The 15,603-nt window shown below is 37.4% G+C and overlaps 1 protein-coding gene across 8 annotated transcripts in view; it reads left to right on the top strand.

Moving 5' to 3' along the window:
- LOC149064551 (protein-L-isoaspartate O-methyltransferase domain-containing protein 1-like) overlaps positions 1–15,603 on the top strand; it is a 220,838-nt gene that overhangs the window by 102,720 nt on the left and 102,515 nt on the right. For 3 of the 8 annotated variants that reach the window (XM_089254640.1, XM_089254639.1, XM_089254635.1), the window contains exon 1: positions 9,091–9,310. The exons of 1 other annotated variant lie outside the window; for it this stretch is intronic. Coding sequence is in view for 2 of the 7 variants with exons in the window: in XM_089254634.1 (XP_089110760.1) it covers positions 12,073–12,088 (16 nt within the window). In the remaining 5 variants the exon portion in view is untranslated. Of the gene's footprint in view, positions 1–9,081; positions 9,361–12,010; positions 12,089–14,740; positions 14,819–15,603 lie in introns of those variants that run through there. 4 more of the 8 variants (XM_089254637.1, XM_089254634.1, XM_089254633.1 and 1 more) reach the window with 4 other exon arrangements.

Raw genomic sequence — 15,603 nt, 5'->3', positions numbered from 1 at the left:
GAAGAAAAAGAATTGATCAATAATTTTTTTCCTGTATTTTCGATGATTCGAAGTTCATACACTGATTAAAATTTCTAGGTGTTTTTTCCAGAGCCACATTATAAATTTCATATGGCACATAACTTCTCATGTGTTTTTCAAATTTTTTGTTCTGTTACTAATGTCATGATGGAGCAGTGTACTGTAGTAATACTGTGCAATTTCATTATGTAATTGAATATTACACAGCACAGTATATATTTTGCATAACTGCAAAATGTGGATAACTATATAAATTATGTACTTCTGGATGCTCAATATGAGTGTGCATTCATATAGCATTTTTCGAGCATAACTCTTGATATAATTTTTTTTTTTGTCAAACTCAGCTTCTCAATGCAAAGATAAATGGTGCTTCTTGATACAATCTGTTCGTAGTCCAATGTTATTAGTAATCTAATGCACAGATGAGAAAATGTATTTCCATATTTTGTCATTTCCAAGATTTTTTCAGCACACAAATCTCATACGAGGCGGCATGTTTTCGAATACCTTGAACATAGAGACGTTTAAATTTTTCCTGCGAAATGGTGAACATATAAAACATGTTTTTGTAGTGTAAAGACACTGTACTCTGAAATAATATTTAAAAATCAATTGAAAAAAAAAATTGACAATTTCGAAAAAAAAGTCAATCAAACTTTCAAAACTATAATTGCTATTTATTGTACTCATAAATGTATTGATAGAATAATTAAAAGGCAGAAAAAAAAATTGCATGAGCCCGTCTTGTTGTATGATCATCTCAGACAAATTGTCGAATTATCTTTTGTGAAAAGAAGTGCAGAACCCCCAAGAGTGTTGCCTGTAGACTGCTTGCTTAGGAGTTGAGAGGTTTACTTGATTTGATCAAATTCTGTAATAAAGTACAGTAGCCAGAAATTAATGTGCGTCAACTTTTAAAGTATCAACTATATTTCATACTACTTCAGAAATTTTACTTTACACATGAAACAATGACAGTGAAATAATAATGTAGATTACAATTTTTATAGAGCTTATTTAAAACTCAAAACCAATGAAAATAACCACAAATAAGAAATAATCTAATACTCATAAACTCTTAACCTATTTTTCTGTTTGCCCAACACTTATTTACGTTAAACTCTTTCTAAACGTATTTTTTTATTCCATATAATTTTATTAGAGATGTGAGGTGAGAATATTCATTTTTCTGTTAAATAATTTAAATTTTTTTACTAATTTCGTGTATATTGTGAAATATAAGTTGCCTGAAACATTACAACAAAACAATTTTTGGTGTAATCACCCCCCTATTAATCCTGGTCATGATGACAGGTTTTAAAAGTTTGGTTATAGAGATTTTAGAGTCTGGTCAGTCACTGTTTCTCGCAAGAAAAAGGGCCCAATGATGTCTTCGCAGGAGATTGCAGCCCAAACGGTAAGTTTTTGGGCAATGGAGTGGTCGTGTGTGAGACAAATGTGGGTTTTCGGTACCCCAAAAACACAGATTTTGTCTTAATTACACCATCCAGATGAAAATGCGCATCGTCTGTAAACCATATTCGGGCGACATCGAAACCAGAACCATCAAAGCACGTTTTTTCCCATTATTCTTAAGCCGGATTTTCGTAGGAGCAGGTTTTCTGTGCCGCGTGCAAAGTGAATCGCCCAGCGTGACACCCCGTCCACTCACCAATAATAAGAAAACAAGTTGGACTGTTTTCCTAGAGAGCGCAACAAGCCTCACGGCAGTGTTTTACGTCGGGCGTGATTGGCCGACTGCTGCTGAAGGAGTCAAATGCGTTGAGCGCCACTCGTTTTACCGATCTTCTCTTCATTTTTGTTTTCTTTCACTTCCATTCATCGAGCTCGATGCTTCCCTTCAAACCGGAGCATGCAGATGACAGAGTAGCTGATGCCAGGGCCGTGAGCTGACGCGCCACGGTAGGAATACACAAACGCGTAGTGTTAATTATGTAACACGTTTCTGTCGACGCGAAATGATCCAGTTCGGTTCATGCGGCGCGAAAAACCTATGTTGGAATGTTTTCCCCTATTTATTCTCTGTGCACGTGGAACCGCTCCCGACGCAATATGTAAATCGCCGGCGGCGTGCTCTCACCCTCACGGGAGCTCGGCTTTATACTGTAGGCTGGTTTTTTTCCGCGTGTATGTCGGGATTGTTTTTTTTCTCCCTCAGATTGCCGATTGTTATTTGTCGGCCGTTTCATTTATTTATTTTTTTTATGATCGTAAATGATCCTGTTTTTTTCCTTGCAATTTTTATAGAATAAAAGCTAGAGCTCAAAATGAACTTCCGATCATTGTTTTTTTCTTCAGCTCAGTCGGCACGCTCTGGCCCCCAACAACCAATACCTCCTTCTAAAGTAGAAGTCCTTCTGCTCTAGAAGGTATTGGAACAACCCACTTCTAGGAAAACCCGGCTTTATGGTAGCATGTATCCTGTGATCGTATGTAGACGTATTTGGAGTCGGAAGTCATTAAACTTCTGTACTAGGTATTTTTTGTGGAGGACTTGAGAAATCAATATCTTAGAAAAAACAGTTTCATACTTTTTGCCGAAATAATTTCAGCCTTTCGGTCCGTAAGTGAGCGAAGCTTCCTCTGATTACTGTCAACCATAGGCAGAGATAGACTTGGAAGTCTGGGGGGCACGATGACGATGATGTCAATTCATTATGCATATATACATTAGATCAGTCAACTTCACCTTTCACGCTGCCCCCCCCCCCGTATCTCCGCCCATGCTGTCAACAAAATATTTATTTAGGAGTGATGTGAAGTGCCTGTACAAGGTTCTTTAAAGAAAGAAAACAAAAAATGAGTAGCAAGTGTGTGTACTTTTAATTACTTGTGGCTGAAAAATCCCTTCTATCAAGATTGGTTGCTGAGTGTGCCAGACAAAAATGCCGCCAAATGCAAGCTGTGCTTCAATGGGTGAATCGGCGCTGAAATCCATTGAGCTTATATTACTGGAGGGAGTATAACACAGGGCCATAACTAGGACTTTTGTATTGTCTTGTCGCCCCCACCAATTCGGAATTCGATTAGTTTATAACGGTGTTCACCTATAAATTGTCACCCGGGGCAGTTCCCCCCCCCCCGCGCCCTCTAGTACCGGCGCTGGTATGACGTCTCAGTGGTCTACATCATTCCTTGCAAGATCACGTGACGCATTGAATGTCGGCGCATCTTCGTTATTTTCTAATGACATCCATAATTGTTTAAAGGAGTTTAAAACAATAAATGAAAGAAAATTTCAGTATCGATGATATTATTCCAAAATTAATGAGAGATAATTCCAAAATTAATGAAAGAGATAGCTCCAGAATTAATGAAAGATAATTCCAAAATTAATGAGAGATAATTCCAGAATTAATGAAATAGTTTTAGAATCAATAAAAGAATTCAGCATTAATGAAAGAAAGAATTTCAGCATTAGTCGAAAGAAACAAATCCAGAATTGATGAAAGCAATTGTTCCAAAAGTAATGAAAGAAATAATTCCAGAATTAATGCAAGAAAATATTCCAGCATTAACGAAATTTTTTCAGCGTTAAAGAAATAAATAAATTCAGAATTAATGAAAGAAATAATTTAATCTTTTTCTTTCTTTAGAAGAGTTCTTTTTTTAGTCTTTAAAAGAAAATTAATTGCAATATTTAGAGACTAAACTACGTTTCAATGAGGAAATTGACAGCCACGAACTGTGTTATTCAATGTGTCATATGTTTTGAAATATGTGTATGTGTCCTCCTTTATTCATTACGGATGATGTGAAATAAAGTAGGTAGAAATGTAATCTCTGAAAGTTTTAAACAAAATTAAATATGCGCCTATTCATGTGAAAAGTATGCGTTTGTGAAAAAAAATCCTTGAATTTTTAAGTTTTACCTTGAAAAGTGCTTGAATAGTCCTCGAATTTTTTTTCGTTGGAAGAGTACGAACCATAGAACTGGTGTGGCGTGCCGCATTCAATCTTGTACGGAAACATGTGTAATGTCTTCCGCAGGATTCTGTTCGTGCTGGATGATTCTGGATTCAGATGCAAGTCTGCGGACAGATTTATTCGGATAACGCTCAATAACGGTGGGACCCACATTTCTGACTAACGCATCGGCCACGTTGCCTGTCTGTTGAAATTTTTTGAATAGCTGACCAGGGTTCGTACATTCTTACAAACTCTTTAAAAAGTCTCAACTTTTTTCATTTCCCTCTGGAAAGGCCCTTACAACTCCTTACTTTTTGCAGCCACTCCTGAAAAAGCCATTTTTTTTCTCTGAAGGGATGATGTTTCTTAAAGTAGGCATTTCCCATGGTGATGAATAGCATTGCTTAGAAAAATAAGAGGAAGCCCCGCCCCCCCCCCGAATATAAAGAGGGAGAAAAGAGAAAACCCCCCTCCTTTTTTGTAATAGAAAACGTGGGCCAAAAAAATAAAATTCGCGTTTTTCAAGGGGCACAGCGATAAAAAGGTGCTAAAATGGTCTCAAAATCACACTTATGATTTTTTTACGTTCTGATTAGTGTAACTGCCTCCGGATTGATATCGATTTTATTTTTTTTCAAGGTAGATTTCAGTTAGGGTGTCGACCAATTACGTTGCTTTCTACAAACATAGGCAATTCGTCACGTTGTAGGTGTGAGGGTGGGTAGAGTGGGGGAGAGTCTAGGAAGACCCTATACGCATGCGATGCCCATGTTTCCCTGTATAACTCCGACTGAAATAAGGTGAGGTTGTGTCGCGCTCGTTTGTGCTATGTGCATCATGGATCTTACTCGTTCAAGGTGGAAATGTCCGTTATTTCGTGATTCAAGTGACGTTAAATGCAATGTTACCAACCTACGAAGATATTATGTTCTATGAATGGAACCGTCATAAGATGAAACGTTATATTGAAACTAATAAATAGCCCACGTATAAAGAACTAGAAGGCATTGTGGCAAAAATTGAAGAAATATGGTAGAGATCTTCCATTCCTTCTGTCCAACATAAACGAGTGAAAGCAATGTTAAAGGCGTATCATGTATGAAATACAAAAATATTTTAAAATCGCACCCTAAAATACCGAAGAAGCCATTAGAAGAGTTTCGCCGTAAATTTGTTTGACATTTATTTCATTCTGCCTGAAGGTGTCATACGTCTGCTTGAAAAAAAGTTAGATAAGCCGTTGCGGTGGATTATCTATTTACAGCATATGAACGAATTACCTTTCCGACACTTGTTTCTACATATTGATGGCAGCACATCGGGACCCAAAACATTTTCAGGAAGAATCGGCAAAGATATATGTGAAAAAAAAAACTGTTTCGTTTCAAGTTGTTTTAACAGTTACCCAACCAAACATATTTGTACAGAATGGTCTCAGCAGTTTGAAAAGACCTAAGGATTTAGCAAACAAATCGTCAGGCAAAATGCCTCGTGCCCGATGGCTAACTCCTTATCGAATTCTACGTTTGTACGTTTCGACGGAATCTTCTGAAAATTTAATAATTCTAGCAACTTATTTCGTCAATATTTACGATCCAACTTGGTGTGCTATCAAAACTCACCCTTCCCGTAAAGATGGAACACAGCATCTGCTGAAGCTCATCGTTGCAACTAGGTATTTGCTCGCGGAACTGAAAGACAAAATATATCCCGAAATTCAAAGAAACACTTCGCACACACTGAAAATTCATTGGTCGCAATGCTGACCGACTCTGAACCCCACATCCGTGAACCAACAGCCCGCCGCATTAAGAAAAATAACTGCGTTTGTTTCACCTTCCTATTGTAAAATTTGTATCATCTTGCACCGATCTCATTGACTGGCAGAAGTAGAATATATATCTGATCCTTGAGGAAATCCCAATGCTGACGAGCTCTTCCGTTAGACATAATTTCTCCGTCAGTACGAAGAATCAAGTTCTCAATATTTATCAAGGGTCCGGAAACTTCGAATAAGCTGGAGTCGGCTAGAGCCTTCAGCAGGTGTGCAATAGACGTCGTGTCACTATATTGAAATCATAATCAATATTTAAATCCATACCTGACAAAGACATCCAACTGTTTGCCGCCCAAAAATCAGAACTGCCTTTACTACGCCTGCCATGTGAAACAAACTGTAGAAAAGGCGGGCAAGACTGTTACAGAAACTTCAGCCACATTGTGCAAAAAAATTTGTCTCTCGAAACGCTGTGCCGAAATTCAATAGTAAGGATTTCGTGCTATATATTTGAAATATGATAACAAAAATGGCATTTATATTATTGTCAACTTTTCCTTGTAATAAATAAACGTTACTCATGCAATTTGTATGTTTTATACACACATTATAAAATTTTTTTTAAAACCTCACTGACAACTAATCAAAAAAATATTATTTTTCTTCAAAATATGTATTTAAAGTCAATCCGGAGGCAGAAGATGGCAACCCATTCTTAAAAAAAAATGTGAGCTAAAGGCATTATTTGGCACCCTTTTGGTGCTGTGCCGGATGGAAATTGAAAAAAAAAATTCACATGGAACGGTGACCCACCCTATTGTGCATACTGTCAAGGAGAAAGTGTGTGAAGCCTTTCAACAAAATGTACAATTATTATGTCATTCACAGTATATATCTTGGAGGAGAAATATATCTATATTTCTATACTTGTATTTTTCCTCGATGTTCGCACCTGTGTTTAATATATTGTGTGTGTATGTATATGATAAATATCTCGCACATAATTTTTTTGTTATATCTTCTAATTGTATGGTGTTTTTTTATATATTCTGATGCATCAAATTCTTTCTTACTCTATAAAACTAACAATCTAGCACACAAACTGTGTGTTTGTTTTTTTCTCTCCTCCTAAAGCCCTAGGTTGGTACAAAAGGACGTAAGATAAGCCAAGTTTAAGGGTAATTAAACTCCATTTTTACTTATGAGTAGGCTGACCATATTTCCTCGAGAGAAATACGGGACATCGTTAAAAACGCACAGTTGCCAAATATATAATTACGAGAAATCGCAATGGTGGGAAACGAACCGTTACTACAAATTGCAGAGAATTAAAATGACTTATAACGAAATATAACGTTCAACAAGACAAATATGAGATTATGGTAAAAAATTACAACTATAAATAAGAACATTAATCTAATTTATGAGTTGAAAAATAATTTCAATCTTTGACTTCAATGAAGAATAAAAATCCAAGTAGGCGTTATGTAAAAACCGGGACACTTTTGCCAAAAAGTCGGGACCACGGCCGTCATTTCAACTTTTTCCAGGGGGGGGGGGTGGGGCGCAAAGAGCATATACTCAATGTATTTATAATTTTATATATATATATTTGTACACCATTTATATATATACACCATTTTTAATGTATTTTCAAAAGCCGGGGGCAACGGCCCCCCCCCCCGAACCACAAATGACGGGCCTGGTCGGAACGGCCAGGGGAAAAAAAAAACCGGGCCTGTCCCGTATTTTGTTTTTTTTTTGGTTGTCCCGACTTTTAGGCGAAAGTGTCCCGGTTTTTCCCGTATTTTACACGAAGCCTACTTGAATTTTTATTCTTCATTGAAGTTAGATTGAAATTATTATTTTTCAACTCAAAAATTATATTATGATAATTACAATTATATAAATAAGAATATTAATCTCCCCACATTTGTCTCGGTGAACGTGTTTTTTTTATCGTGAAATTCATTTTAATTCGCTGCAATTTGCAGTAATGCTTCATTTCCTGCCATTGTGATTTTTCCGTAATTTCAGGCATCGTTTTTGGCGATAATTGGCGATGTCCTGTATTTTCCCGTATTTGGAATCCCAATTTCCCGTATTTCTCTCGAGGAAATATGGCCAGCTTAAGAAAAACAGAAATGGGTCGTTTTTTCTTTTAACTTCCCTTGCTTATCAAATCTTATTCGAATGTAAGATCATACGTCCTGTATTTCACAAGACTCCCGGGATTTTCTGGTGGTTCCGACTTTTTGCAAAAATGTCGCAATTTCTCACGTATTCTGATCAAAGACAACTTGACTATTTATTCTTCGAATCAGCAATTAGTTATCTTCCAAACTCAAACATCTCACAAAACATCACTCTAGTTACAACTGTAAAGGCGCGTATACACTAGCGCGCAGATCTTGCAACGCACGACCCCCTGCAGCCGTTCTAATCCGCTCGTGGGTACACAAACTTCCTTTGTGTTTAGGGTGACCATACGTCCCGTATTTCCCGGGACAGTCCCGGTATTTTCTGTATTTTTGGTCGTCCCGACTTTTTCGCAAAAGTGTCCCGGTTTTTCCCGTATTTTACACGACGCTTACTTGAATTTTTATTCTTTATTGAAGTCAAAGATTGAAATTATTTTTCAACTAATAAACTATATTATGATAATTATAACTATAAATGAGAATATTTATCTCCCACATTTGTCTCGGTGAACGTTTTTTTCGTGAAATTCATTTTAATCCACTGCAATTTGCAGTAACGTTTCATTTCCCGCCATTGTGATTTTACCGTAATTTTAACAATATTTGGCAACTTTGCTCGGTTTTGGCGTCATTTTTGGCGATAATTGGCGATGTCCCGTATTTTCCCGTATTTGGAATCTTAATGTCCCGTATTTCTCTCGAGGAAATATGGTCAGCCTATTTGTGTTCCTTTCTTTCCTTTGTTTTCTTTGAAAAAACCGATTCCAGGTGGGTCCGGTGAAAACAGCTCAAGAATCGTTCGCAACACCGTACAAATTACCGAACAACCAATTGCGAATGCCTTCATTGCATGATCCGCGCGCTAGTGTACACGATCCCTAAATAAGAATACTTATCTGACATATTTGTCATGTTTTTTTAAATTCACTAAAATTTAAATTGACGCTTCATTTCCGCGATTATCGACTTTTTTTGTGGTTTTAGCGCGAGTTAACAACTTACCTTACTTTTGGCGACGGTAGTGTCCCGTTATTTCCTGTATTTCGAAGTCCGATTTTCTGTACTTTTCTCGAATAAATATGGTCAGCTTATGTTGAATATTTTCTGGATGAAATAATGATATTTCGTTAAAATAATGAAGATATTTTTGGCAACAATGAAGGGAAAGTTTTCCCTTAGCTTATTTTGTGAGTTATTTCGTTTTCTTTTTTCGTTGCGTGGTCTTGTTTTGATAATCTAAGCTAAAACCTAAAAATTTGCTAGTGTATCTCGGCAATATATATTGTCATTCCACTCTCTTATTAGAACACAAAAGGTTCACGTTGACAAAAGCGTTCTTGGATGCGCCATTGATAATCTGAATGCGACGTAGAAATAGGTGAGCTTGAACTGTCATTAGCCCACAGAAAAATACATTGCCTTCTTAGTGTAAGCCGTTGGTTCTCAATCTTTTTTGAACACTTTTACTCTGACATTTTTTTGCACGGATCACTTACAATACAACATGAGCTTGAAAGCAGGAATAGCCAACTTTTCAAAATCGAAGACGCAATGAAAAGTTCGCAAAAATGACCATTATTGTAAAGAAATGTAAAACGGGATCGCGTTGTGAAGTTCGCCACTCCTTCTTCAAAGTGTTACTTTTATGAAAGAATAAAATACTCCGATATTGATTGATACAAACATATATCACTTAAAATACATTCGACCTTCAGTATTTAGTCTTCTGGAAATCCAGATCCCCTTGGTGACTTTTTTCCTGTGCCAAACACGTCCAACGGCCCGACAAAAAATCCCCAAGACCTTGACTGACTACGGATGCCGAAAAAAAAAATCACCAGCATAGGAAACGTAAAAGCGGAAACCAACAGTAATATTATAGATAATAATACAAATAAATATTCTCAGCATGAAAAGAACCCAGTCTCTTCGAAATAATAAATCGATCCAGGGATAAGTTCCTCTAGACAGTGGTGTAGGAAGGCGTGGAGGGAGGGGGTGCAGCCCACATTGCGTACCAGCTCTGAGGGGTGACAAAAAATTGCCGGTTTTGTATTAATGTTCCTTTTTTGTTACATAAAATAACATGTCAAATAATTTACATGGGCTTTTAAATTTGCTAATTGCAGCAAATTGGCAGGTGAACGATGTGATGCTGTAATAATTTAGTATTATTGTGTGGTGCATGGGGGTATTCTGTCTTGTTTCTTTTGAACATTGTTGGTGCTCAAGTAAACAAACAGCCAGTCCTGGTGACCCATTATTTCATCCTTCCCACAAATATCATTCACCCCAAGTCATTCTGCGCAACAAGATCGTATTTTTAACCTGAACATCATAATATTCAAAAAATCGCCAACGAATAAGGCAAATACCAAGAAATACTAAAAAATTCCTCGTGCATTTCGACACGCTATGGGTGTCTTCAGAGGATAAGAATATCACGCTGACCGAGTTTCCCACTTCAAATCTTCAATCCAGTGGAAAGAAAAACTATACACCTGTCCAAGTCAAACGTTGTGGCAAGAATGAAGTGGAGCGCCTGCGTGTAAGTAAACTCAGTCAGCATGATATTCTTATCCTCTGAAGATGACACCCATAGCCAGGGGTGGCTCAAGTGAGGATGCAAGAGGTGTGATACACCTGGGCGCCAGGTTGTAAGGGGCAGCAGCGCTGCCTTTAGTTAAGACCCCAAAATTTAACTCAGTAAAAATTTACATGCCATCACACTTTTGAGTCATACCTCGACAATAGAAACGTTGAGAAAATATACGGCCTGTAATACCAGAAACAAGAATGTAAGCAATCAAAGTGGCTCGAGATAAAATCTGTACCCATGCGGGACCTATTTTTTATGCCTCCTGCCTATTGCCCCCACCCCATAGCTCCTACATCAGGGCTCCCAGGCTGGAATCTTTCACTTAACCCAAGATAGATTTTCCATCAGCGCCCCCTTCTACAGTTAATTTATAGTATGAAAAAACAAAGTTATAAGGATTTAGACCCGGGCTTCCAAGCTGGAGGCGAGCCCTGTTGGCCCTACCCTTGGGGGTCTTGCCTCTCCCTCACGACTTATCAAAACAATTCCTAACAACAAAAAAAATTATTTTGCCCTTTCATCTCAGATTTTGCGCCCCTCCAGAGCAAAAAGGAAATTTTCGTGGATTTTTTTCCGCCAGTAGAACTTTTTTTAACCCATTCATCTTAGATTTAGCACCCCTCTTGAACGACACCCAGTGTAGCCGCAATGGGTCGCATGGCCAAGTGTCGCCCCTGTATTCTTATCACAATGGGCAAGTGTGCATTTTGGTTATGTCACTTATGGCCCTCCCACGAGGGCGGAACTGACAGAGCTCTATCCCTGGGGCCCAGGACAATTCTCATAATTTTTTGGCTTATTCACGCTATAAATTAACTATAGAAAGTCCCGTGAGAAGTCTGACTGAGGGGGCTCACAAAAGATCCCAGCCTAGGAGCCCTTCTCTAGGATGAAGGAGAAGGGGGGGGGGGGGATTCCACGCTCTCGCCGAGGATTTGTTCCAGAATAGTCAAATGAAAGCAAAGGAACAATTTGGCTTCTCACTTGGCCGATCCCTGGAGTACCAGAAACAACTTTTAAAAAAATGTCTAAGTAAAAATAATCTTGTTACATGTCATCTTTGCAGGATAAGTGATGATGGATCACAAAAATAAGTGCTGTTTCAAGGATTAACTTATCTAGCATTATTAAGAGTGGTAAGATAATTCTGACATTAAACAAAAAACAACAATTTACTTCAAAAGCGGGACGTATGGTCACGTACATTTTGCACAGTAAACAACATGATGTGCGGCTTTCTTCTGGAAAAAAAATCAGGTTTATCTCGAGGTCTCCTTCACTGAAGCCCTGTCACTTAGCCTCCTGCCAGGGTTGCCATTAGGAGCAACATATGATGCTTCGCACCCTGGCGGCAGGTAAGCTCGTGCTCCCCTGCCCATAGCGTGTCAAAATGCATAAGAAATTTTTTAGTATTTACTGGTATTTGTCTTTTATTTGTTGTCTTATTAGAAAATTACTTCCTCAATAAATTTCATTTTATATTTTGGTGGACATGAGGGTGACAAGTTAAAACTCCACACCAGGTGCCACCAGACCTTGCTATGCCACTGCCTCTAGGTACGTAGACTCTGTAAAATGATAGTGAACTAAAATAATCATATTTCTTTACGACACTGAAAACAGAAGGGCAAAAGTTACAAAAAATAATGAAAATAAATAAATCAGAAAAAGTACAACCTGACGGAAAAATAATCCTAGTGAGAGGAGACAATTACATGTTTAGACAATGGAAAATGAAATGACGCTATTTCAAATATTACACAAGGGGAGACGCCATTTGAATATCCCTCGTTACTAGCGCCACCTGGAGTGAAAAATGTAGAAAAATAACATTAACCTGGCACCATTATGCCTGCAATTATGGTATTCACACCCTACGCTCCACTGATGGCTGAGCCAATCTGGTGCTTTCTGTTTGTGCCCATTATCCTCTGGGATTCCTTTTGTACTATGGTGTAGCCACTCTCATCAATGTTAAATACTCGTGAATCATTTAGCATGTGTTTGTTCACTAATTTTTTAAAAAGGTCAAATTGTGCCACTCTTTCTCCATTGAAAACTCTCATTCACATTAGAATATAATTATAATAAAATGTATTAAAATCAGATGACCACTTTGATCCCCAAATTGTGCCGGTCCAAATAGGCCAACATTGACTGGTCCAATTTAGGAAACATTGAATCTTGCTATTTATTTACAATAACCCCCAGAAGGCATGAAATGCACTTATACTGGAAGAAAAAAAAAAAAAAAAAAATAGTCAGTACGGGAAGCACTTCGCATACGGAGTCAGGTCGAAATCCTCAATAGCGGAAGCAAATCTTGTGTAGGAGGCACATACAAGTTCTGATGGAAGACTGTTCCATATTCTTGCCACACGGCATCTATATCCGTGGAAAAAGCAATCCCTTCTAGCCGTTGGTATTCTTATTTGGAAGCGATGTCTACGTAGGTTAACTCGCCTGTCTATGATCTCAAAGAAAGGCTCTCTCGATGGTAGATAAACAATTTGGTGGACTAGTTTGTAGCACATCTTCAGATCTGCAGCGATTCTACGCCATTCCAGTGAGTGTAAACCCAGAAATTGAAGTCTCTGGCAATAAGATAGACCACTCATGCCAGGTATTCGTTTAGTAAACGACCACTGTGGCTTTTCGAGGAGCTGTATATCCTTGATTTTGTAAGGGCTCCATACTTGCGAACAGAATTCCAGAGTCGGACGAACGTACACACAGAAAGCATATGACAAAGTATGCGCATCACACTTACGGTATGCCGTACGTAACATATATGAAATTCTATTAGCTTTGCAGACTATGCCATGATAATGATCAGTGAAATCCAGAATGCGGCTCATTGCAATACCTAAATCCACGCATGTATCCAATTGCTGTAACGTTTCATTACCTAGTTGGTAATTTTCAGGATCGGTGCGTCTACCTAAATGCATTGATCCACTTTTTGCTGATGAAATAGGTAGCTTATACTGACAACTCCACTGGAAAAGTTGTTGGCATGCAATTCTTAAGCCCCTAGTGTTTTCCACTGGAGAGAATAACTTCACGTCATCAGCGAATTGCAATAGGGAGATGGGTGACACAGCCTGAGTAATATCGTAAGTCTACAAAGTAAATAAGATTGGGCCTAACACCGATCCCTGGACAACTCCGCTTGGCACCTGACATTCTCTAGACATCACGCTGGCTACGCGAACCTGATGAACTCTGTCTGACAGCAGTTCTTGAATTATCCTCACAACTTTATCCGGAACCCCCATGCAAGCTAGCTTCCTCAGTAGTAGCAATCTGTCTACTTTATCAAATGCCTTTTGGAAATCGACGTAAATTACATCAATCTCTTGTCCATTGACATTTTGTGCAAATAGTAGCTCATTACAAATGACCGTAATGTTACATTTTAATTACTTATTACTGAAAATACACAAAGGGTTAGGAAATATACAGTAAATAACAATGTGCAATCATACCAGGGTTTGGAATTTTTTGACACATGGCAGTTTTTGACGGTTTAAACCGCAGTTTAAACTGTCACATCAAAAACCTCAAATATTACTTTTCGATATAAAAATTCCCATTGGGAATGTACACGTTAATTGCATGTAATGTTTAAAGTGACTATGTTGTACAAAGAATAAATATTTAATAAGATTCTAAAATAATTTTCTATTCTTGACAGAATTATTTTGGACAATATATCAGTTTTTTTTTCTTATAAAATTTCAATAAAGCATAACATGAACATTGAAGGGAAAACTGTGGAATGATTTGACATTCTTTGATTCAAGATGATTCTTGACCTTCCAAAATTTCTTCAACTGCTTATATATGTTTGCATTGATATAAACCGTCTGCTGTCCTCTTTTTACAGCAGTTAAGTGTTTAAAAAAGTTTATAATAATAATAATAATAAATTTTATTGATTTGACCAGTAGGTCCTTCAATGAGTGGCAATTCATTGTTGCCACATTTTACAGTCATATTTACAAAATATACCATACATTGGGAATATAATGGAGCACATATGTTGGTGTCAGAACAGTTAATATAAATGACATGAATGTCGCTCTCCACTTGTTAATACAAGATATACGGAAGACTGGATGTTGTGAAGATATTTATTATTTGAGATGTTAATTTTTTAAGGAAGGAAAAAAACTCATCTCTGCCTCTACTGGGAGTCGAACCCGGGTCCCTCGATTGCCGGACGAGTGCTCTGACCACTAAGCTACAGAGGAGATAGAGATGTTATAACAGAGTTAATATAAGGTAAGGGGAAATAATGAATGAATGATAAGCAGACACAGAATAAGCATTATAATATACCGACAAATAAAAATAGGTAATATACATACAGAGCGGACAAAAAGCAAGTAATAAAAGAAAAAGTAAATTAATTACAATAGAAAAATATGGACTTCAGTCCAAACAGAGCGAGCGTAGGCGAATACATGATAAGATAAATAGATATATTGAGTATAAGTTATCAGTGATTGAAAGTAATTGAGCAATATTAGCGGGACCTGAAGAGAGATTTAAATATTTGGATCTGGAATTAGAGTAAAAAGGGCAGTGAAAAATTACATGATTCCAATCCTCAAATACCAAAAGGTTGCAATACGTACAATTGCTGATGGGATCTATAGAAAAGTTTTTACCATTAACAAAAATTGATGTCTGATTAAATCTGAGTTGGGCAAAAACCCTTTTGACTGAGATATGAAAAGGGAGGAAAAAATAGTCTTCCATCAGGAAAGTTGTTTTTATGTCTTTATAGTGAGAAAAATGTTTACTATTTACAATACGGGAGAAATCAGTTTGGATACTCTGGTTTTTTATGCTCTCGATAATCAGTGGAAGATAAGCTTTTACAAGATTTGGATTTTGTTGAATCCAAATAAAACCGAAGCCAGCATTGTCAAGAATATTTTTAACGTGAAATGCATCATGTATGTAATGTTGATTTCTGTTATTAAATTATCTAGATAACCACTGATACTAAAACGATACTCTTATTGCGCATAACATTGAAATATATATAGCGATCAAAATAC

The sequence above is a fragment of the Pholcus phalangioides genome, unplaced genomic scaffold, assembly GCF_987345545.1.
Source record: "Pholcus phalangioides strain wild (caught in Gottingen) unplaced genomic scaffold, Ppha-v1.0 ptg000042l_1, whole genome shotgun sequence".
NCBI lineage: Eukaryota > Metazoa > Arthropoda > Arachnida > Araneae > Pholcidae > Pholcus > Pholcus phalangioides.
Note: the sequence above shows the minus strand (reverse complement) of the source record. Positions and strands in the feature narration are given on the sequence as shown.